Source organism: Solanum verrucosum, unplaced genomic scaffold, assembly GCF_900185275.1.
Source record: "Solanum verrucosum unplaced genomic scaffold, falcon-dt-bn FXZP01000115.1, whole genome shotgun sequence".
Classification (NCBI taxonomy): domain Eukaryota; kingdom Viridiplantae; phylum Streptophyta; class Magnoliopsida; order Solanales; family Solanaceae; genus Solanum; species Solanum verrucosum.
In genome coordinates, this window is record NW_026020680.1 from 2,206,407 (window position 1) to 2,227,078 (window position 20,672).

At 31.6% G+C, this 20,672-nt stretch overlaps 3 protein-coding genes across 5 annotated transcripts in view; 2 read left to right on the plus strand and 1 right to left on the minus strand.

Moving 5' to 3' along the window:
- The window catches only part of LOC125812167 (superoxide dismutase [Cu-Zn] 2), a 128,442-nt gene that overhangs the window by 95,295 nt on the left and 12,475 nt on the right, over positions 1 to 20,672 (plus strand). Inside the window, exon 1 of one of the 2 annotated variants that reach the window (XM_049491663.1) lies at positions 17,163 to 17,169. The exons of the other annotated variant lie outside the window; for it this stretch is intronic. The gene's annotated coding sequence lies outside the window, so the exon portion shown is untranslated. Of the gene's footprint in view, positions 1 to 17,162; positions 17,170 to 20,672 lie in introns of those variants that run through there. 2 annotated transcript variants of the gene reach the window in all.
- On the plus strand, positions 487 to 5,332 carry LOC125812153 (sodium/hydrogen exchanger 2-like). The gene is made up of 15 exons (XM_049491638.1): positions 487 to 716; positions 976 to 1,201; positions 1,306 to 1,424; positions 2,123 to 2,220; positions 2,312 to 2,371; positions 2,464 to 2,510; positions 2,625 to 2,819; positions 2,947 to 2,993; positions 3,263 to 3,329; positions 3,462 to 3,562; positions 3,675 to 3,776; positions 3,880 to 4,018; positions 4,102 to 4,164; positions 4,280 to 4,363; positions 4,746 to 5,332. The coding sequence occupies exons 2-15, from the start codon at positions 1,028 to 1,030 to the stop codon at positions 5,061 to 5,063; spliced, it is 1,614 nt and encodes a 537-aa protein (XP_049347595.1). The 5' UTR covers positions 487 to 716; positions 976 to 1,027; the 3' UTR covers positions 5,064 to 5,332.
- Positions 7,226 to 12,523, minus strand: LOC125812164 (vesicle-associated protein 2-2-like). 2 transcript variants are annotated; one of them, XM_049491658.1, is made up of 11 exons: positions 12,317 to 12,395; positions 11,698 to 11,749; positions 11,478 to 11,539; positions 10,731 to 10,801; positions 10,532 to 10,613; positions 9,927 to 10,042; positions 9,673 to 9,855; positions 9,238 to 9,378; positions 8,930 to 9,160; positions 8,634 to 8,711; positions 7,226 to 7,514 (listed from the first exon to the last, which is right to left on the minus strand). In XM_049491658.1, the coding sequence occupies exons 3-11, from the start codon at positions 11,527 to 11,529 to the stop codon at positions 7,401 to 7,403; spliced, it is 1,068 nt and encodes a 355-aa protein (XP_049347615.1). In that variant the 5' UTR covers positions 11,530 to 11,539; positions 11,698 to 11,749; positions 12,317 to 12,395; the 3' UTR covers positions 7,226 to 7,400. The 2 variants fall into 2 exon arrangements, with proteins under 2 accessions (XP_049347615.1, XP_049347614.1); XM_049491657.1 differs by lacking the exon at positions 11,698 to 11,749 and having other exon boundaries at positions 12,317 to 12,523.

The following is a 20,672-nucleotide window of genomic DNA, read 5'->3' on the forward strand; positions in this document are numbered from 1 at the left end:
TTAAAATCATTAATTAATTCTTTAAATTTGTGACCAAAATGAGAAATCACTCACTCAATTTGTTTCACCAACTTTGCTTTTTTAATAATCTCCTTCCTACTTTTTTTTCAACTATTTAATTATAACTTTCCATATTTCAAATAACAAAAATAAAGAATATTTTTTATTATATTAATTATATCTTTACTTAATATTCTTATATTTTATGTCAAATAAATTGAAACAGAAGGAATACTAGTAGATACTACTTACCTTTGAAAACAGTAGAAACACTAATTAAAATTAATGTGTTGATTAAAAGGTGAGATTAAGTGACCAAATAGAGACAAACGGTCAAAAATGTAGACAGGTAGGATCCATATGATGAAATGAACGGCGCTGATGTGAATAGAAAGATGAGCATTCCAATTTCCACACAAACTATAAATTACCCTTTAACTCCATTTGTCATTTAATCAACCTTCTTCTTCTTCTTCTTCTTTCTTAATCAATCATTTCTCTAGAACTTTCCTTTATCACAATTGATTCCGAATTTGATTTTCATAAGCGCCAGAATTCTTTACTGAACTCCGCTTTGTTCAAGTTTGGCTGATTTGTGTTCAGTTTCGAGTTTTCTCAAAGGTTGAATCTGTGAGTTGTTTTGTTAATCTTGAGATCTGATTGAATTTTCGGTGGTTATAAACTCAATTTGACGGGCAATTTTGATCGGAGTATTGGTAAAGTTTTCGTTATCTTCATTTAATTTTATTTTTTTTTGTATTTATTTATGATATGATATAAATGCTAATTGAATGAAATAAACAAAGAATATCGACGAGTTTAGTTCATGTGGCTAGTTATGATTTTGGATTTTGAGTATTTTACAAGTGTCACGTAGTTGTTTGTAGCTGCATTTATACGCTTATACATATGTGTGTGGATTTTTTTGACAAGTTTATGATCTGAGAATTGTGTGTTATTGGTTTGTGGTTGTAGGATTTGCTTGAAATTGGTATTAAGGTTTCTAAAGAGGAAACTTGTTTGAAAAATGGTGTTTGACTTTGGGACGCTGGTGGCAAGTTTGAACAGATTGTCAACTTCTGATCATCAATCTATTGTGTCGATTAACTTGTTTGTTGCGCTTATCTGTGCGTGTATTATTATCGGTCATCTACTCGAGGAAAATAGATGGATGAATGAGTCCATTACTGCCCTTGTTATTGTGAGTTCGTTTGGTTGATACTATCACTATTTTGTGCTTTTGTGATATATGATGAACTGATTTTTTTCTGTGTGTGGTTGTGGTTCTTGGACTTTTGATGACAGGGTCTTTGCACTGGAGTTATCATTCTACTAGTAAGTGGAGGAAAGAACTCACATATTTTAGTCTTCAGCGAAGATCTTTTCTTCATTTACCTTCTTCCGCCTATCATTTTTAATGCTGGGTAAGTTTGCATTTAATATATATATTATCTTTCCACGGAACAAGATGTTTAGTCCATAATGTTTCTGTAGTATTCTAGATTGCAGTAACTACCCAATGACTGCTTGTGAGTAACTGATGCATTATCTTGAATGCTTAGACCTTAATTTTCTGAAGGGGAGGTATTTTTTTGGTCAATCTTGATCTTAAGCTTTGTGCAATGCAGACCAAGCATGGTATATAAGTGGAGAAGGGTAGAGGGGTCAGTGCATTATCCCGAGTTTTGAAGGCTGCGGATGGTCATATTTGTCAATTCATTAAATAAAGTATTTCTTGTTCAAAGTAACAAACGAATTTGTTAATTGATGTTTAGACGAAAACAGATATGTCGTTAGTCTTAAGTTGGTTAGCCCCTTACTCAAAAGTTTCATCAAAACACCCCCTAATTTGATATTACTGATGTATACTATATATAGCTTCTATGGAAAATATTTTCCACTGCCAACCAAACAAGGAAAATAGTATTTCTAGTCATACCAAACACACACTAATGCTCTTTCCTTTTACAATGTTGAAGTTCTTGTGGCCTTGTGAACTCATTGACTTTTAACAAGGCAAGCTACTCGGTAGCATGTGATATTTGTTTGATTTGACTAGGGTTTAAATTGTTCAAAAGGACTGCAATGAGTTAATTTTTCTCCATCTTATTATGTTCCTCAGGTTCCAGGTGAAAAAGAAATCATTTTTCCGCAATTTCAGCACTATCATGCTTTTTGGGGCAGTTGGCACCTTGATATCATTCATTATCATATCATTCGGTGTGTATTTCTATCCTTTCCATCCTTTGTTTTTGTTTCCCCGTATAGGAAGTTTCATAGTATTTATTAGTAATAATGTCTACATGATCAGGTGCTACTAGCATTTTCAAGAAATGGAATATTGGAAACCTTGAAATTGGAGATTACCTTGGTACTTCCTGCTGTTTCCTCTGTGTTATTTCTTTCAAAACTGTGATTGATAACTTCTCTGCATGTTTCTCATCTATCTCTATTCGTTTCCAGCTATTGGAGCAATCTTCTCTGCAACAGATTCTGTTTGCACCTTACAAGTCAGTATTAGTCATACTTACTTAATAAAAAAGCTGCAAAGTCGTAGCATTTTAGGTTGGTCAGACTAGCAGCTCTCTTACTGATCAGGCATATTCTATTTGGAAAATGTGTAGGTGCTTAGTCAAGATGAAACACCCTTACTGTACAGTCTAGTTTTTGGGGAAGGTGTTGTGAATGATGCCACATCTGTAGTTCTGTTCAATGCTGTCCAGAACTTTGACTTATCTCATATCAACACAAGCAAAGCTCTGGAATTAGTTGGAAACTTTCTGTACTTGTTTGCGTCGAGCACCATCTTAGGGGTTGCTGTGAGTCTCTCTCTCTCTCTCTCTCTCTCTCCGCACATGCTTGTGTATCCTTATTTGTGATTTTTTTTGTGCGCGCGCGCATTGCACCAGTGACACAAGACTGACATTAAACATTTCCCTGGTGCAGACTGGTCTACTGAGCGCCTATATAATTAAAAAACTCTACTTTGGAAGGTTCGTATATATTTGCTTTCACAAATAAACGTCCTTTTGAATGCTCTTCTTAGGTTAGTTGCAACAGATAAATATTTGGATATATATATATATTAATCCTGAAGTTGGTAAATTGGTTTTGTGCAAAAGACTACTCAAGAAAATGGACTGCCGGTGTCTTCTTAGAAATTTTTGTTCTCTTAGATTGCACAATTTTAAGCTTACATGATAGATAAGAAAGATGTCTCTTCATTAAGGACTTGGATTACTTACTTCTTGATGATCTCCAGGCACTCTACTGACCGTGAGGTTGCGATAGTGATACTTATGGCTTACCTATCATACATGCTTGCTGAAGTAAGTTTCTCGATTAAGTAGCTGGTTAACATTTTTTCCTTTCGAAAAGTAAATTAATCACTTCCTTTCTGGGAAATATTTATCTTTCTATAAAGTTATCACACTGAAAGTTTGAAACTATGTTGATTGCAGTTATTCTATTTAAGTGCAATCCTCACTGTGTTTTTCTCTGGGATTGTGATGTCTCACTACACCTGGCATAATGTGACTGAGAGCTCAAGAGTCACCACCAAGTATGTTTGTACAACTTTTGGAACACTATTGATGGAATAATGTGTTCAATTGCTCCTATTTTCGCCCATAAGATGGTTTAATCCTAACATATCATCTTCATCTGTTTCCCAGACATGCTTTTGCTACATTATCATTTATTGCTGAAATATTCATATTCCTTTATGTTGGGATGGATGCTTTGGACATCGAGAAGTGGAGATTTGTAAGCGACAGGTGAATTTCGATATCATTGAAGTTGATTATTTACTATTTGATTATATGCAAGTGGAAAAAGACTTACATGATTGATGGTTTTTTGTTTCAACTCTATTTGCAGCCCACAATTATCAGTTCAGGTTAGCTCCATACTGTTGGGTCTTGTTTTGGTTGGAAGGGCAGCATTTGTTTTCCCCCTGTCATTTTTGTCCAACTTGATGAAGAAGTCTCCGGAGGAGAGGATTAGCTTTAACCAGCAAGTATGTGCTAATAACCTGTTAATTACTGTAAAAGTCCTTCAAATCATATGGCCTCTCGTTATATCCCTTTGCTGATTTTGCAGATTATAATATGGTGGGCTGGACTTATGCGAGGTGCTGTTTCAGTGGCTCTTGCTTATAATCAGGTAAAATACTAGTATCTGATATAACTCTGGTATCAAATTTCATGGATTATTTTTGCACGTTGCATATAGTCTTGCGTTTTTTTTTTTGACTGATTCCTTAATTTCATGCTTGCAGTTTACCAGGGGAGGCCATACTCAGTTACGTGCCAACGCCATAATGATCACAAGTACTATCACTGTTGTCCTTTTCAGCACAGGGGTAAGATATCTTATCTTTTTGTATACATTTAACAAACATACATTAAGTGGAGAAACATACACCAAAAATGTGCTCCTTTATGCTCAAGGATAGACCATCTCAAATTTTTTCCTCTGGAAACTTCAATAAAATGCTTTCAAACAAAGTTTTAAACCTGGCAGGCTGGCAACAATATTCCTCTAGCGCTTGTCTGATACTTCTCAACTCGTGAAAGATTTAGAAACAACTTTCCAAAATTCATGTGTTTGACTGGTTATTGAATTAGCAAAAATCCTTGGAACCTAAGCATGTGTGGCTTTAAATATAAACTACAAGCCCCTTAGTTGAGGTCTAATATTGTTATGCTGGTCATGCTGGCCCCTTCTGTTTTTTTCCTTTACAGGTTTTCGGGTTGATGACAAAACCTTTAATTAGATTATTGCAACCCTCATCTAAACACTTGAGCAGAATGATCTCTTCTGAACCGACGACCCCAAAATCCTTCATTGTGCCACTTCTTGAAAGTACACAAGACTCAGAAGCTGATCTGGGCCCAAATGTACCCCGTCCCCACAGTTTGCGGATGCTCCTATCAACACCATCTCACACCGTGCATCGTTACTGGAGAAAATTTGACAACGCATTCATGCGTCCTGTTTTCGGTGGACGAGGTTTTGTACCTTTCGTTCCAGGATCACCAACTGAACCAAGTGGTCAATAATTGCATTGCTGGATATGCAGATTACAGAAAATCATTTCTGACTTGGGAGAGGGAGGGAAGATGGCAGTTTTTCGGTTTGAGGTTTTTGTTTACTGTTAATAGCTTTTGGGTGTTGCTATGTGGTTAAAAAGGGGTTGTCTAGTTTTTAGATTTATTTCATTTTTCAGCTGAGTGCTGGCTTTTGGTTATTTCTGACAATTTCTATCTGAATTCCTTGGTTTTCTTTTTTGGTTAGTAATTTATCAGAACACCAAATAGGTGTATATTCTCTTTAAGGCATATGGGCATTAGCTACAAAAATTATCTTGTAAAATCCTTCTACAGGTTAGAGTTTGGTTCATCATATGTAGAATTCACAATGGTTGTAACATTCTAATTGCTCAGTAAAGTTACTTAGATACACATTCCTTGTGAACAGCTCTTTTGGAAATTTCTTGGTTAATTGATAAGTTATTAATGTCGTGGATGAGTTTTTTCTTTAATTATATCCCTTCCTTATACCACTTAGCACGCATCTGATACAAACTCTTCAGCTGAAATTTCAGATTCATACAATTCTGAAACTATGATGTTGGAATATGATCATATGCAGAAATTCAAGAAAAAAATACAGTCCAGTGAGCACAATGAAGTGTTGTAACACAATTATTCACAAATTTCAATTCAAGATTATACAATAAAAAATGTAACCAGATAAACATTAGTATATTATATATGAAATTTTTGTAACATGCAAAGTTGTTGAAACAAAAACAGCGTACACACTAAGAAAAATACAACGTGACGTGTTGAACTTGAATGATTATGAAAGTATTATAACATGCACATTGAATGATGTAGGTTAGTTATTTTGAATTCAAAATCAGATGATTAATAGATATCTTAAATAGCAACACTATGCTTATTTAATAAATGTTAAACTTCATTTTTAACTATGTTTTAAGTTTCAGTTATATAATAATTTGTCTTCGATTGTGTAGGATATCACTGCTATACAGTTGTAGATTCAGAAAATAACTCATCATGACAGCATTTTTTGGATTTTAAATAAATGATGAGTGAAGTATTCGGATAAGCATGAGAGCACTATTAGAGAAATTTCAACCGTTTATAATGAAATTTCTCATTTTGTATATATGCATTTAACATTTATGAAAAACATAATGATAAATTTTGACAAAAGTCCGTATAATTTGTTCTACCAATACCAAGAGCTTGCACACAGTTGAAATATAATAAAACATGAAAAAGATTGAAAAAATAGATATGGCCGTTGGGGAACTTTGAAAGTGCAATAAATAAGGTAGATTTAATAATAAAAGAAGATCGTGTAAGGGCGAAGTAGGAGAGAGAATAGTGAAGTAACATGGGAGAAAAAATTTAGAAGAGAAAGTGGATTGATTTGGAGTGAAGACATAATTTATGGAGACAATTAAGTGGAGATAATTAAAAACTCTATTTAAGCTAATTTTACTAGTGATATATCTAATCTGATACAAAATTAGTAGTAGTAAATAGTGAAAGAATAGATAATTGATAGTAGTTATTTAATAGTGTAAGTTAAATTATTAATAAATATGGTATGCATGCAATATGCATATCTAATTAGGTAGTTTTTTCATATTTTTTCTACTCTTTCAAAATAACTAGATATGCAATTAATTGCAAAAAAAAATGTGTCCCGTTTGGCTCTTGAGTTAGAGTTCGAACTCACCTCCTTTATTTTATTTCATAGCCTCTTCTGTAGTCTCAATCGGAATAGCTAGGCCAACAATCTTTTTCTTTTATTAGGAATAATCGAATCACCAGCAAGAGGTCTGAGTAACTATTTCTTAGATTGACAATTTTTTATGTTATAAACCTTGAATCGCTTCTCATCATCACTTATAGCATCAATCTCTTCATTTCTTTCTCCATAGTCTTATAGTAATGCTTTAGTCCATATTTTTATGAAAATAAAATTAATGCCCAGCTCAACATTCATGCACATCTCCAGCTGACTGCTAGAGATGTATTAAAAGGGAAATCTTCAAAGAGAACTCCAGATGACTAGAGGCCACAGTTCGAATCACACTGCACTGCACTAGTTCAAATCTCAACAGTTTCATAACTATATTGTTGCCAGTTGTGGAAAAAAAGAAGAAAAAAGTGAAATATAACTATTACATAACTGAAATATTATTTTTTCCTCATGAACTCCACTTTTACATACTCATTTTGAAAAAACTCGTTAGGTTGACAACTATTAAAAGAAAAAAAGATGCAATTGTCAACATGCTGAAGACATTGTAAGTTCCTAAACAGTTACAAATATACTAAAGCCAAGCAAAATCCTTGTTAAGCACGTACAAGATACCCAATGGTGAGACAAATCAATGCAATCATGCAAAGGAATAACGGGGGAAAACCAACTTGAGATCTTTTTCCAACACCCTTTGTCTTTAGTAATGCCTGTAAGAAATGCCAAGTTTTAGAAGTTAGACACAGCCTTGAGATCAATCTGATCCCACGTTCATATGCAGAAGAATTAGTTGAAGTACTTTTTAGCTTTTTATTAAGAACCAGCAAAAGAAAGGATTACTTGGTTTCGATGGGACTTCAATTCATTATGAAGTCACTTCAACTAAATGTAACGTTTCTCAAAAACATTTCAATCATTATTGTTATTAACTGAGCAAGTGATTTTCCTAGACATTTTGCAGCATTGAGTTTCATGGTGGCAGAATAGCCAATGATCTATATCGTTTCATTGGGAGGAAATTGATATATGGTCAATGAATCAATTCTTTTCAAAGTTTTTGATTGCAAAAGATTGGAAAATGCTGTTCTTTCTGAGGACACTAATTACATCTCAACTCAGAAAGCAAAGCATAAAATGAAGAACTTAAAGCAAAATTCTTCTCTGATTAGGCTTGAGACGGACAACTGATTGAGATTCGAAAGAAAACAATATCTAGCAGGACTCTACTCCATTGTAATATAAAGGAGCATACATATTTTCGGAAAAAACAACATCAACATAGACTTAATCAGCATAAAATGGAGATAAAACTCATAAGAGAAGTTGCATTTCTGCCTCAAGCGCAAAAGCGACATTGCTTCAGATTCTAAAGCAACTCTGGCAGGATCATTCAATTCTTTGTTTATATATACGTAAGATGAGCGTCCTAACTGCTTCATCGAATTTCTTTATCCACATAAATGGTCCTAATTGAACTTTTTTGGAAACTGGTAAAGTTGGCTATTATTGAACTTATCACTCAAAAATCTTGAATATTCAAAAGTTGAGTTTTAGGAGGTAAAAAGATTCTGCAGTTCCCAGTTCTTGTCAGTTAGCAGTAGGAAAATCAACAACAAATAAACTCCTCATTAACCTGGTAACGCCCTTTAAACAGAAAGGAAATCAAACTGATAGAAGTAGTTACTCCTACAACCTGGAAGATTCATTATCTTGGCTTTCTTTAAGGAGATAATAGGATAATAGCAGCACAGTTTGTTAGAGAAAAGCACAAGATATACCACAAAGAGTACAAAGACAAGAGACAGGCATAGAGAGCTTTAGAGACTAACCAATTCTTGCTTCAAAATTTCCACGTCTTTGATGGTACTTCGCTTCTCTTCTTTTAACTTTGCAATTATGCATTCAGCCTGCAAGGAAATTTTCATCAAGTTCCAAACTCTTTGTTTGAGCGCCAAGGGTGTGTTGGGTTGGTTGGGGTTTGGTGGGGGAGGAGGAGAGAAACAAAATCTGTAGGCTTTAACAGTTGATTACTGACTAAAACCAATACGGGTTCACTATCGTGATAGTGCATAACCAAATATACTCAAATTGTGGAGTACCAAGAATCTACTACAAGAAGACTAACCTCAATAAGCTGAGAACCCAGTGAATTTATCTTAGACTTTAGCTCCTCAACATCTTTGGATAGTGACAATTTTGTCTCCATGTTCAGATGTCTTGATTTAACAACCTCAACCTCATTGGCATTAGACTCCCTGTTCTTAGGAGAATTCAACTTGACGTCTTCCGCAGTCTTAGCCAATCTTGGCTCCTCTTCTTCTGCATCAAAATCTGCACCATTGTTGTTCTCAACCACCTGCATTGAGAAGCAATTGTCTAATAGATAGTCACAGTCCAAAAAATTCTCATTACATAAACACCTTTTACGCATACTTGACATATTGTTTCATCAATTCCATCAATATTGGACTCGGTATTTTTTGCAAAGTTCAGATCTTTGACGTCTGCAATGTTACCCAATCTTGGTTCCTCTGTTTCTTCCTCAAATTTAATATCCTTGTTGTTCTTAACCACCTGCATTTGGGAAGAAAACTTCTACAGCTGAATTATCACAGTTTCAGAAAAGGAAATATGTCAAGATAATATGTTTTTCTCTTGCTGACAATAAGCAATGACCATCCGCCCGAAAAATTTAATGTCATCAAAGTTTATAAATGACCTAAAGGTATGGAAATATGCAGGGTAAAATTGTGACCAACCGTAATTCACTAGTTGACATTCTCTATGATTTTTATCAGATAATTAAATAGCCAAATCCTGGAAGATACTACTATACAGATTAGTAAAAGTGATGATAACGCCACTTACAGTTTGAGCTGGAGGAAGGTTTTCAACACCACTTGGGAATTTTTCCTGTTGCATCAAAGTCTCAATAGATGCACCTTGCTTGGAAATTCCATTAGCTGGCTGCAGAACTGGAGACTGGGGTGGGCTAACCAGAACAACCTTTAATTTGCACTCGTCAATATATTTTCCATTGTCTTTGTTGAACTGGCAAAATAAAAAAATAAAAATGAGAAACTATAAAATATTAGATTCAGATGACGCACTGCAATTTTTACCATGCTGGGTGGAATTTCCTCTTCATTAGTTCCAAAAGGAACAACTGTGCACTGAATCAAAAATTTATCCTTGCATTGCATATCAGATGGAGCTGTCCTCTGAGCTTGCATTGTAACTGCATCCAAAGATAAAGTCAATATCAGAAACTGAAAAATGTAGTTTTGACAGGGTCTCAATCAACCAGCACAAAGCAAAAGTTCGACACAACTTTTGCTTGGTTGGACTGGTATTTGAATTCACGCTCAAATATGACAGATACTATTTTCAGGGTCAAATCTGATTTGACATATCTTGTAAACTCATCTTGATAGGTCAAATCACCAGAATCCTAAACTGCCATTATCAAGCATGAACATTGAAAGGATAAAAAATAGTAGAATGAAACTTCCTCTCACATGTTGCTGATCTCCAGACATTGACGTTTACATCACTAAGAAGATTCAGTAAGCAGGAGCACTAACAGAAGCTACATATATTTACAGCAGTGTCGTCGCCACCAAACTCATAGATGACTACTCACTTGAAGGAAGATGCTTAGCAACACAAGGATAACCGACTTAATCATTGTCAACGAATCAGAACCAGTAAGGGAAATTATATATACCTGTGAAGTCATATGTTGACTTTGGTTTGATAACACCTATATTAGGCCGGACACAGTATTTCTTAGGTGATGTGGTCTTCACCTGAAAAAGAAAAAAAAACTCTCTTAATCTCAACAAGGAACAACTGTGCATGCATCTCATCTCGAAAGAGTTTATATGAATGCTTGGTTAATCATATTCTCAACAAAATTATCATACCTTGAAAGCTACATATTGGTCTGTGATATTAGCTATGTGAACTGCACATGAACTTTGTTTCTTCACCTCAACTAAAACAAAAGATAAAAGTTAGAAGGACATCCTTTAATCCAAGACAAGTACAAAATGAGATAATAGGTGCTTATGAAGCTGAACTCAAAAATAAGAAAAACATTTTTGATGAATCCTAATCTGCTCGTCTCTAAACTTTAACTCTTTGTTAAACTGTCTTCCTCCTGAACCATGAAGGCATTGTACCGAACATTTCTTATTTGGCAAAATGTCAAATAGTGATAGTATGATAGGTAAGGTAGTTACAATCCAGTAATTACTTTTTTCATCTATCAACCCAAGTAGTCAGTAGAGCATAAGAAATTAAATAACTTCATAAGTAATTGCCTTTGCAGTACTGGATACCATTACGAGCAATGTGAGACACACACATCTAGTAATGCCGGAAGAATATAAAACCACAACAGGCTTCCTCAGCTTACTTTAGATGAAAACCAATCACTACCACTCAGAATAGTAGTCCATAACAAATCTAACACTGTACATTGATTCGATTAAATAGCATGTATTCTTAGTTTAGCAGATGGTGATGCTTTCATAATCATATGTTTAATTCAAATGCAATTGAAGGAAATCAAAAGTACTTGCCAGAAAATGTCAAGTGCACCCCATATTTTCTTTCTAATTTCACTCACTACATTGTAAGGAAATAACTGCAAGGTTTCAAGTACTTACATGTGAACTTGAGTTCACAAGGTTGAATCTCCACTAGTTGTGTGTTTATCATTATTCTTCACCTGCATCCATAGTAATACAATACACATGATTTATCCGGGGAATAACAAGTAAATCAACAAAGCAAAACAGTAAACACCACAAAATAAAAAAAAAGAATAAAAAAAAAGGAAGAGGGATCGCCTGAGGAAAACATAATCAGGTACTTATAGTAACATACCTTCAACTTAACAGATCCAAATCAGAATCAATTATTCACACTGCCGGCTTATCTGAGTGCAAAATAAATTTATGCATCAAAACATTGCTTTACTTAACACACCGTCAATATACATAATTTCTATTTGAAGTCTTTAAGCCAGAAAAAAAGCAGGCAAATTTTGAATCGAATGAATCACATTAGTACAAAGTTCAAATATAAGTCCAGTATTTGCCAGTGATCACTCAAGGAATCGACAAAACAAAAAAAAAAAAGCAACATCAAAGCCAATGCTTACTTACTTACCGAGAAGCATCTAATTTTATCTAGTTCCTAAAAATTTATTCTTCAATTAGGTGAAAGTAGGTGATCCTAAACACTTGTAAGAAGAATGTTAGTATGCGTAATAGTAAACTAAGGCGGATCTTTCTCTCTTACACTCACTCACTCACTTTGCATCGACTGATTTCAGATTCTGGTGCCGTTTGGTAGAAGTTATAAGCTTAGGATCAGAGAAATCGCATCCGTCAACTGAAATTCCAATTTCAGATGCAAAAAACTAGTTTAACAAAGTGATCATACAACAAATCAACAACAAAAAATGAGTGAATAAGCAAAATCAAATCCAATTATTGCTTACAGATGTTCAAACTCCGAAGACGAAATCGCGCAATCCTCCAGTTCTGGTGAAAGCCAATGAGAGAGAGAGAGAGAGTAAGTGATCTGAAACACTGAGGAGAAGAAGAAAGGGAGAAAAGTAGTTGCAAAAATGGTGAAGACTTGAAGCGAAAGGGATGTAGGAATGGGGAATGAGGAACGGTTAACGGAGTTTATGAAGATTTACCGGAGCGCTCCATGCTGCTATTCGCTAATTTGAATTTATTAATCCTTTTTTTTCCCCAAATATACGCGTCGATGTATATATATATATGTGAGTATTTCAAAATGAGAAAAAGGGTCTAAATTCTTCTAAACTTAATAGAGAACTATTGATAATATGTCAAGCTCAATACGAATCAGTATTAGTTTCATGTTTGGATTATTGATAGTTTTAAAAATACTTATTTACTTAACTAATTGAACTTAAATATACTTTGACCTTACAATATGAGTGAAATACATCCCTAAATTCTCACCAAGTTTAGTGGTATTTTCAATACTTTTTCCGATATTTTATTAAGAGTTTTGTACTCCAACAAGAGTTTTGACATCATTTGTTACGTCATATGACAAATTGGGAGTCTGTCTAAGTTTAATTAGCCAAGTAAACTAGTATTTTTTTTAAGACTGTCAATAATTCGAAGACGAAACTAATCATTTACACAGTTTAAGGGTGTTTTAAGTACTTCTCTATTATTATAAATAGCATAATTACATTATAGTCCTTACTATTAGTCAAGTGGAGCATTTATGTTTCTCCCGTTAACGACTTAACGGAGCTACACTGCTACAGCTGACACTAATTTGTTACGTGCCATTTGGTTTGGGTTTAGAGGAGAAATTAGTCTCCAAACAAATTCAGTAATTAATGTGGGTGTGTTTGGTTAGGTTTGAGAAATTTAATTTTCACGTGAGAACCACTAATTTGTTATGCGAATATTTACGTATTATTTTATGTAGAACTAAAACAACATAAAATACGAGTATAGGTTTTAGCTACATACGCATTAAAATTTCTATAATGATAAACTTAAACCTTTTAATATAAAGAATATTTTTTCTTTAAAAAACAAATAAATATTTTAGATTATATGCTATTATATAGTATATCAATAGTATATAATTTAGAGTGCAAGTTCAGTAACGTAAAGCATGAAGCTAACGTGGAAGGGAGCCTCAATATTCAGGTTATCCAAAAAAAGAGGAAGTTTCAAGTTATATTGGGTCTATTATCCAGTGAAATAGGGATATTGACGAGGATGTCACTAATCGTATTGATGCAGGGTGGATGAAATACATGCTCGTACTAGAGTCTTGCATGATAAGAAAGTTCCACCCAAACTTAAAGAGTGTTGGTTAGTCAAAAACTCGTATATACGGAAGATGAGAGTGGCGGAGATGAGGATGCTATGATGAATGTGTTTGCCTGCTAGGAGAGATAAGATTAGAAATGGTGATCTCTGAGACAAGGTGTGAGTGACTTCGGTGGAGGACAAGTTGCGGAGAGTGAGGTTGAGATGGTTTGAACATGTAATGAGAAGATGCATGGATGCACTAGTGTGGAGGTGTGAAAGGTTGGCTAAGGACGATTCCATGAGAGTACAGGTAGACCGAATAAGTATTGGGGAGAGGTCATTAGATTGAACATGGATAATTTCAGCTTACTGAAGATATGACCTTAGTTAGGAGATTGCGGATGACACAAATTAGGATATAAGGTTAGTATGCGAGAATGATCATTATCGTGTTGTTTGCTCATACTAGCAGTTGTAGTATTACTTTTGTAGTTCCATGTCCTTCGATTTTTGTTATTGTCTATTATTTCTAATACTTCAACAATCGTATTGTTTTATTACAATCCGTTATCTTATTAATATTTGTTATATCTTGTTTTTTCATTATTTCTTTTATGGACTGCTTTGAATTATCTTTTTCACTATTGAATCAAGGGTCAATTGGAAACAACTTCTTTGTTTCTAATATAAGGGTGAGGTCAACGTACACTATAGTTTTCTCAAACTCTAATTTATGGAACTACATTAAGTATGTTGTTGTTATAATTATATTAAATAGTAATTTGTAACATATGAATCATTCAATCAAAAATAGCATTTGTATTATTACTTTATATTCCTTCTAGTCCAAATTAAATATTTTTTTGTGGTTCAAATGAATTAATTTTTCAAAATTCTTTTCTTTAATAGTGGGGGTTTTCAACTATTTCTAATTTTATGAGAGTTTGAAAAGTAGAAAGGGGGAATATTGACACATTAGCATGTAACTAACCTTTTAAGGATTGTAAACTTCATTTATTTTGAACACAAAAATATATTTTACTAATACATACATCACAATGCTTCCATTACCATACATACCTTATTCATCATCTCTATGTAATTTAAATTTATTTTTGAAACGAACACTAGGGTATCAAACGTGTTAATTGAATCGGATATGATAGATCAAATAAAAATAAAAATTCATATTTAACACGAATAAAAAATAGGTTAACCCGCAAATAATACAGTGTTCTCTTCTTCCGGCCAAAAGGAAAAGGCAAATCTTCCAACTTTGTGAAAAAAGTATATGAATAAACCATATCAACATAAAGCCCAAAAGCAAAAGAAATCAGCAAATGGAAAAAACGTATACTTTATGTTTACACCAAATAAATAAATTTTTAAAAAAAAACATAAATGGGCATACCAAATCAAATAATAAATAAAGTCATATCAAAACATACTGAAATTGAAATTAAATCTCTTACCACTTAGCACCACAGACAAAATTAACACATTTTAGACTAGACTACATTGACACTTTACATGGGAAGTCTTGAAATATAACATATGTAGCTTCTATATGTTTTGTAAAAGATATAAATTAAAATTTAAAATTTGAGCCAATCGTTGGAAACTGTTAATAAATTTATCTTAGTTTACATAAAAGCAAAAGAAATCACTCTCATCTTTTGAATTAATAATAGATTAGTTGCAAAAAGTTGCTGTTTATGACTTTGAGTTAAAGGCATAAAGTTGAGATGGTGTTTTTAAAATCAATTTTGCATTTGATTATCTAAAGTAATTGAGTGCTTTAACCTAAGCAGCTTGGGATCTTCACCCATAATTTTGAGAGGGGGAGTACTTTAAGAGTCTGCTTGGCATTGCTATTGGAATAGCAGAAATACTTGTTTCGAAAAAAATAAATTTTTTATTGAAAAATTATGTGTTTGGAAAATCAGTAAAAGTGTATATATATATATTATTAGTTAATTAACATATCCATAAGTTGGTTAAATTTTATTTAAGAATTTTATTTTTTTATTTTTATATAATAAATTATATATTTTTTATAGCGTTTATGTATTATTTATTTTATATTTTACATATTATTTTACAAAATTGGGAAAAAAGATAATAACATTATTTTTGTAAGGTTAGAAAAAAGAGAAAAAAAAATTACAATTAAAGATTTCAACTCTCCCAAAAAAAACATAATATTGATTGAAAAATTAAATATGTACATGTTAATTTAATAAAAATAAAATTTTAATAATAGATATTTAAAATAGTTTCTTTCTATAAAATAATCTTAATATTAAAAGTACATTAATAGTTGTCATTTTTCGTAATTTGACTCTCAAAAACACTTTTAAAAAAAGACCCATCAAACACAATTTGCTTATGAAAAACACTTTTCAAATGAATTAGTCAAACACAAATTGCTAGCACTTTCTAAAAGCCATTTTAAAAATGTACTTCTAAAAATAAGTCGTTTTTAGCAGCAATGCCCAAATAGGCTCTAAGCCTTATAGGGTGGGTTCGTTATTTTAGGAAAATATTTTTCAATTTTCGTATGTATGAATGATTAAAATTTTTGAAAAATATTTCTTTTTAGAAAAATTTCTTAAGAATAAGAATAATGATTTCTTTGGTAAAAATAGAAAAATAAATAACATCTCATATATATATATATATATAAAAAAAAGAAACATATCTTACCTTTACCTTAACCCCCGCTAGCCCCCATCCTAATTAACCACCCGACACCCCAGTATCCTTATCTTCACCTTTCATAATATTTGTTTAGATTATAAACAAATATTTTTAGAATAATATTTTATTATTATCAAATATAAGAAAATCTACTTATTTTTCTAAAACTATTTTCTTGTGAAAAAAAAAACATTTTCCTCGTATTGAATAGTCTACCAATGTTCTTTTTCTTCTTTTTGGAAAAGGTGAAGCTTTTGAATAAAAGATATAAAACCTAATTTATATATGGGTAAAATTAACTCATTCAACGTTTACATCAATCTGTAATAATTTATTACAATTAGATTATAAATTGAAATTAAAATGTTAATTAATTATAATTAGTGAAAATAAATATTAATTAGTTTCGTTTAATAATAAGCTCATTTTGTATGACTTAGTTGTTATTTGGGAAATCTTGTTTGTGGCTATTTGGAAAATCGAGTAATCTCTTTTCTAAATAGTACAATTTTTCTAACAAAATTAATTCTTTCTAGGGAAAGTTGCATTATAGCAAATTATTAATTCAAAATAAATGTTATAGCTATAGTTTCATTTAATTTCAATTTAGCATACACATTGTCATTTTCTCCTCTCTCCCTGAATCTCGCTCGTCATTCTCAATTCTCTCTCTCTCGCCTCTCTCACTTTTATATAACACACAAATGTATAAATTGTGTTTGTGTGTATAAAGCGGGAAAGACTGTATATACACATACATATTTCCCCGTCCTATACACTTATAATTATACTAAAAGAAATCTTCCCCTGCCACTTCTCTTTTCTCTTCTCTCTCTCTCTCTATCTATCTATATATATATATATATATATATAAAAACAAATTATACAAATACAATGTACAATTTGTGTTTTTATAAAACGAGGGAGAGATTTGATATACAAATGTTTCAACTCGATTCAATTGTATACAAATTCAAATTTTATACAGACATACAAACACAATCATTAATACATACACATAGTTGTTATATATATATATATATACACACACAATTATCTAACCAATATACATATACAACTCATCTCTCTCCACTCTCTGCCCTCTCTCGCTCGTCTCTCTCCTGATCTTGCTTTCCACTCTATCCTAACACAAAGAACATATATATATATATATATATACAAACACAATTTTCGTAGACATAGACTCCGCGATTTATACAAATCAGATGCCTGCGATTTATAGTTTGTTATGGAGCGCAAATAACAAAACTGTAGTTATAGAGCGCTAATATGATTTTTATGTTTGTTATTCCTAAAATTTAATCTTTATTTATCACACATATCGTTATTTGTAATACATATCGAAGTTTTTTGAATATATAAATTTTATCTTGAAAAATTAAGAAGCTAATTTCCAAATTCACCTCAACGAATTAAATATATGCTTTGACATTCGTACTCCAAACACTACGTACCATTCTTCTAAATAATTCAGTACTTCGAGTTTATTCTATCATTAATTCATCATATTTTTTATGTTATTTTTTATTTATACTATCATTAATTCATCATATATTTTATGCTAGTTTTGTAAGGATCTATGACGTATGAAATTGGATATGCAAGAAATTCTAACTAAATAGGAGATCATATAAATATCTTGTGAAAAATTAAGATTTCTTGATCATTTACAAAAATGAATAGAAGAAAATAGTATTTTTCAAATTTCTCAAACATAAAAATTAAAAATTCTCATTAAATATTGTTAATGGCCTACGAACTTTCATAGACATCTTATTTACATGTATGTATACAAATTAGAAAAAATTATGCGAGCTAGCAAACATTACTAGTTTATGATTTAAAATGATCATAGTTCCAAATAATTACCGTGTGTGGTTATAGTTTAATATAATTTGCTATTAATTATGGGATCCACGAATAAATTGTATACGAAAAGAAAAAGAACAATTCTCTTATTTGTATACTCATTTATACAAATCTGATTTCATCTATCCTCTCTCCATCCTCTAATTCTCTCCTAAAATCACTCATTCACGTTGATTTTGAATTTCGAAATCTACTTTCTCCCTCATAATTGTGGCATCTGATTTTATCTCTCCGTTCTCTAATTCTCTCATAAAATCACTCATTACACATTGATTTTGAATTTTGAAAATTTACTTTCTCCTTGATAATTGTGGCATCACAATTCAAGGTAATCGCCCAAAACTTGTTTCATCTATTGTATAATCAATGTAACAATTTCGATCGTCCCATTTTCCAGAATGCATAACCAAAATAGTTAAGAAGGACATTCTTGTAGAGATTTCAAACATTGTAATCATTAATAAAAAAAAATATATAATATTTAACAAGCGTTTATACATATTCATATCCACAAATAATATATATATATATATATATATATATATATACAAATCAACACATTTGTATACTAACAGAGTTAAACATATACAATACCCGAATACCTTCATAATCAAGACATTTATACAATCAATCACAAATTCAAAATTACTCAAATGTATTTTCAAATCTAACCAAAGTACTTACATATATACATATTATAGATTAAAATATATACAAATTTTACACATTTATATACACAAGTTCATAAATTCAATAAATTGTCAAACAGAATCATACCTTTTAACCGATACATGTACAATTCATATATACATATGCAACATATACATTCGAGCATAAATCATTGTCAGACAAAGTAATATACAAATGGTGTCATATAAATTCTTGAACCAACGATTCAAATAAAATTGTTAGTATATTAGCGCCCATATATCCATTTATTAAAAATATACATATTTTTATAAATTTAAAACAAGAAAATGAGAAATACAAATCTAAGGCTCCATAGCAAATTAAACTATACCCATGAAGCGTAATTAGATAAACTATAGTTATGTAACGTTATTTGCTTAATTTTGTTTGTCATATATGAAATGTATACTACAAATTAACACAAAAGTCTGAAAATAAGAGCTCTGAGGCGTTTGACCATGATTTTTTTTCACTTTTTTCAATAATTTGAATTTCAAATTCAAGAATGTTTGGCCATAAAATTTCAGAATTCCAGAAATTTCAAGAATTTGAAAAATAACTAAAAGATATTTTACTCCAAATTACTCACAAAATATTATTTTTTTTAAAAAAAAACTACTCCAATTTGTATTATGAACAATTTTTCAATATCATTTTTACTTTGAAAACAAAAAATATTTTTCTCAAATTTCACAATGAAAATGATCAAGCGTCCAATATATATATATATATATATATATATAGAAACAACTCAAAAGGTAGCTTTAGATATTCAAGTTGTGGTTGTTGGAGAGTGGTTGGTACCTTTATTCAATTCTTCTTTTCTTGTTGTGACCATGTTCTCCAAAGTATATTTGGAAAGTTTTGTGCATGTATATATGGGGGTTAGGACATCCAATATTAGCAAAGGGGAAATTCTGGTTGACTGCTGAACTTTATTAATTAGTTCTCCTACCATGCCCATACCCCCCAACCCTATCTACTACTCTTGGCACAACCTATTTTTCATTCCTACCATCATCAAGAACTTGGAAGTAGCTTTAAATTTTTCAAACGTTCTTATTAGTAACATCTTTCTTATGGTTAGTAACCTGATACCATCGAAAAATATATTACTGTTTTTCATCTACATGTTTTATGAGAAAATATTTCATAATGACGATTTTGATAAGTTTTTTTTTTTCATCTACATATTCTATAAGAAAATGTTTTATATGGCGATTTTGATACACTTTTAGGGGCATATATATATATAGGGGGTGGGGTTGGGGGACTGGGAGGCTTTGGGTTCAGGTAAATCCATTCTCTTCTTTCTAAATCATATATAGTAATGTTGTATTTCTTTAAAAAATATATTTAATATACATGTGTAGATTCATGCTCAAATATATATCTATTCAGATAAATTCATAGTCCTTATTTATCGTAAGTTTTTTTTTGACAAATTAAAATCGGATGAAGATTATATTAGAATTGGATAGTTTGCAATTCATAAATATAAGTACATAACTCTATTAGAAAAAAAAACACATTCTTATGAAACAACTTTATTATATAAAATTATCTACCCAAATCTTCTTAAATTCAAATTCTCCCCAAAAATGTATTGGACTTTTATCTTTTAAAGTCTGCAGCATTTTCTTACCCTAAAATGCGGAGGATATTTATTATTTTATATTCAAAACTCAAAAAATATATATGGGTCTATTATAAAATTATTTATTTTTGATAAAAATTTACTAGATAAAGGTTAGCGTCCCA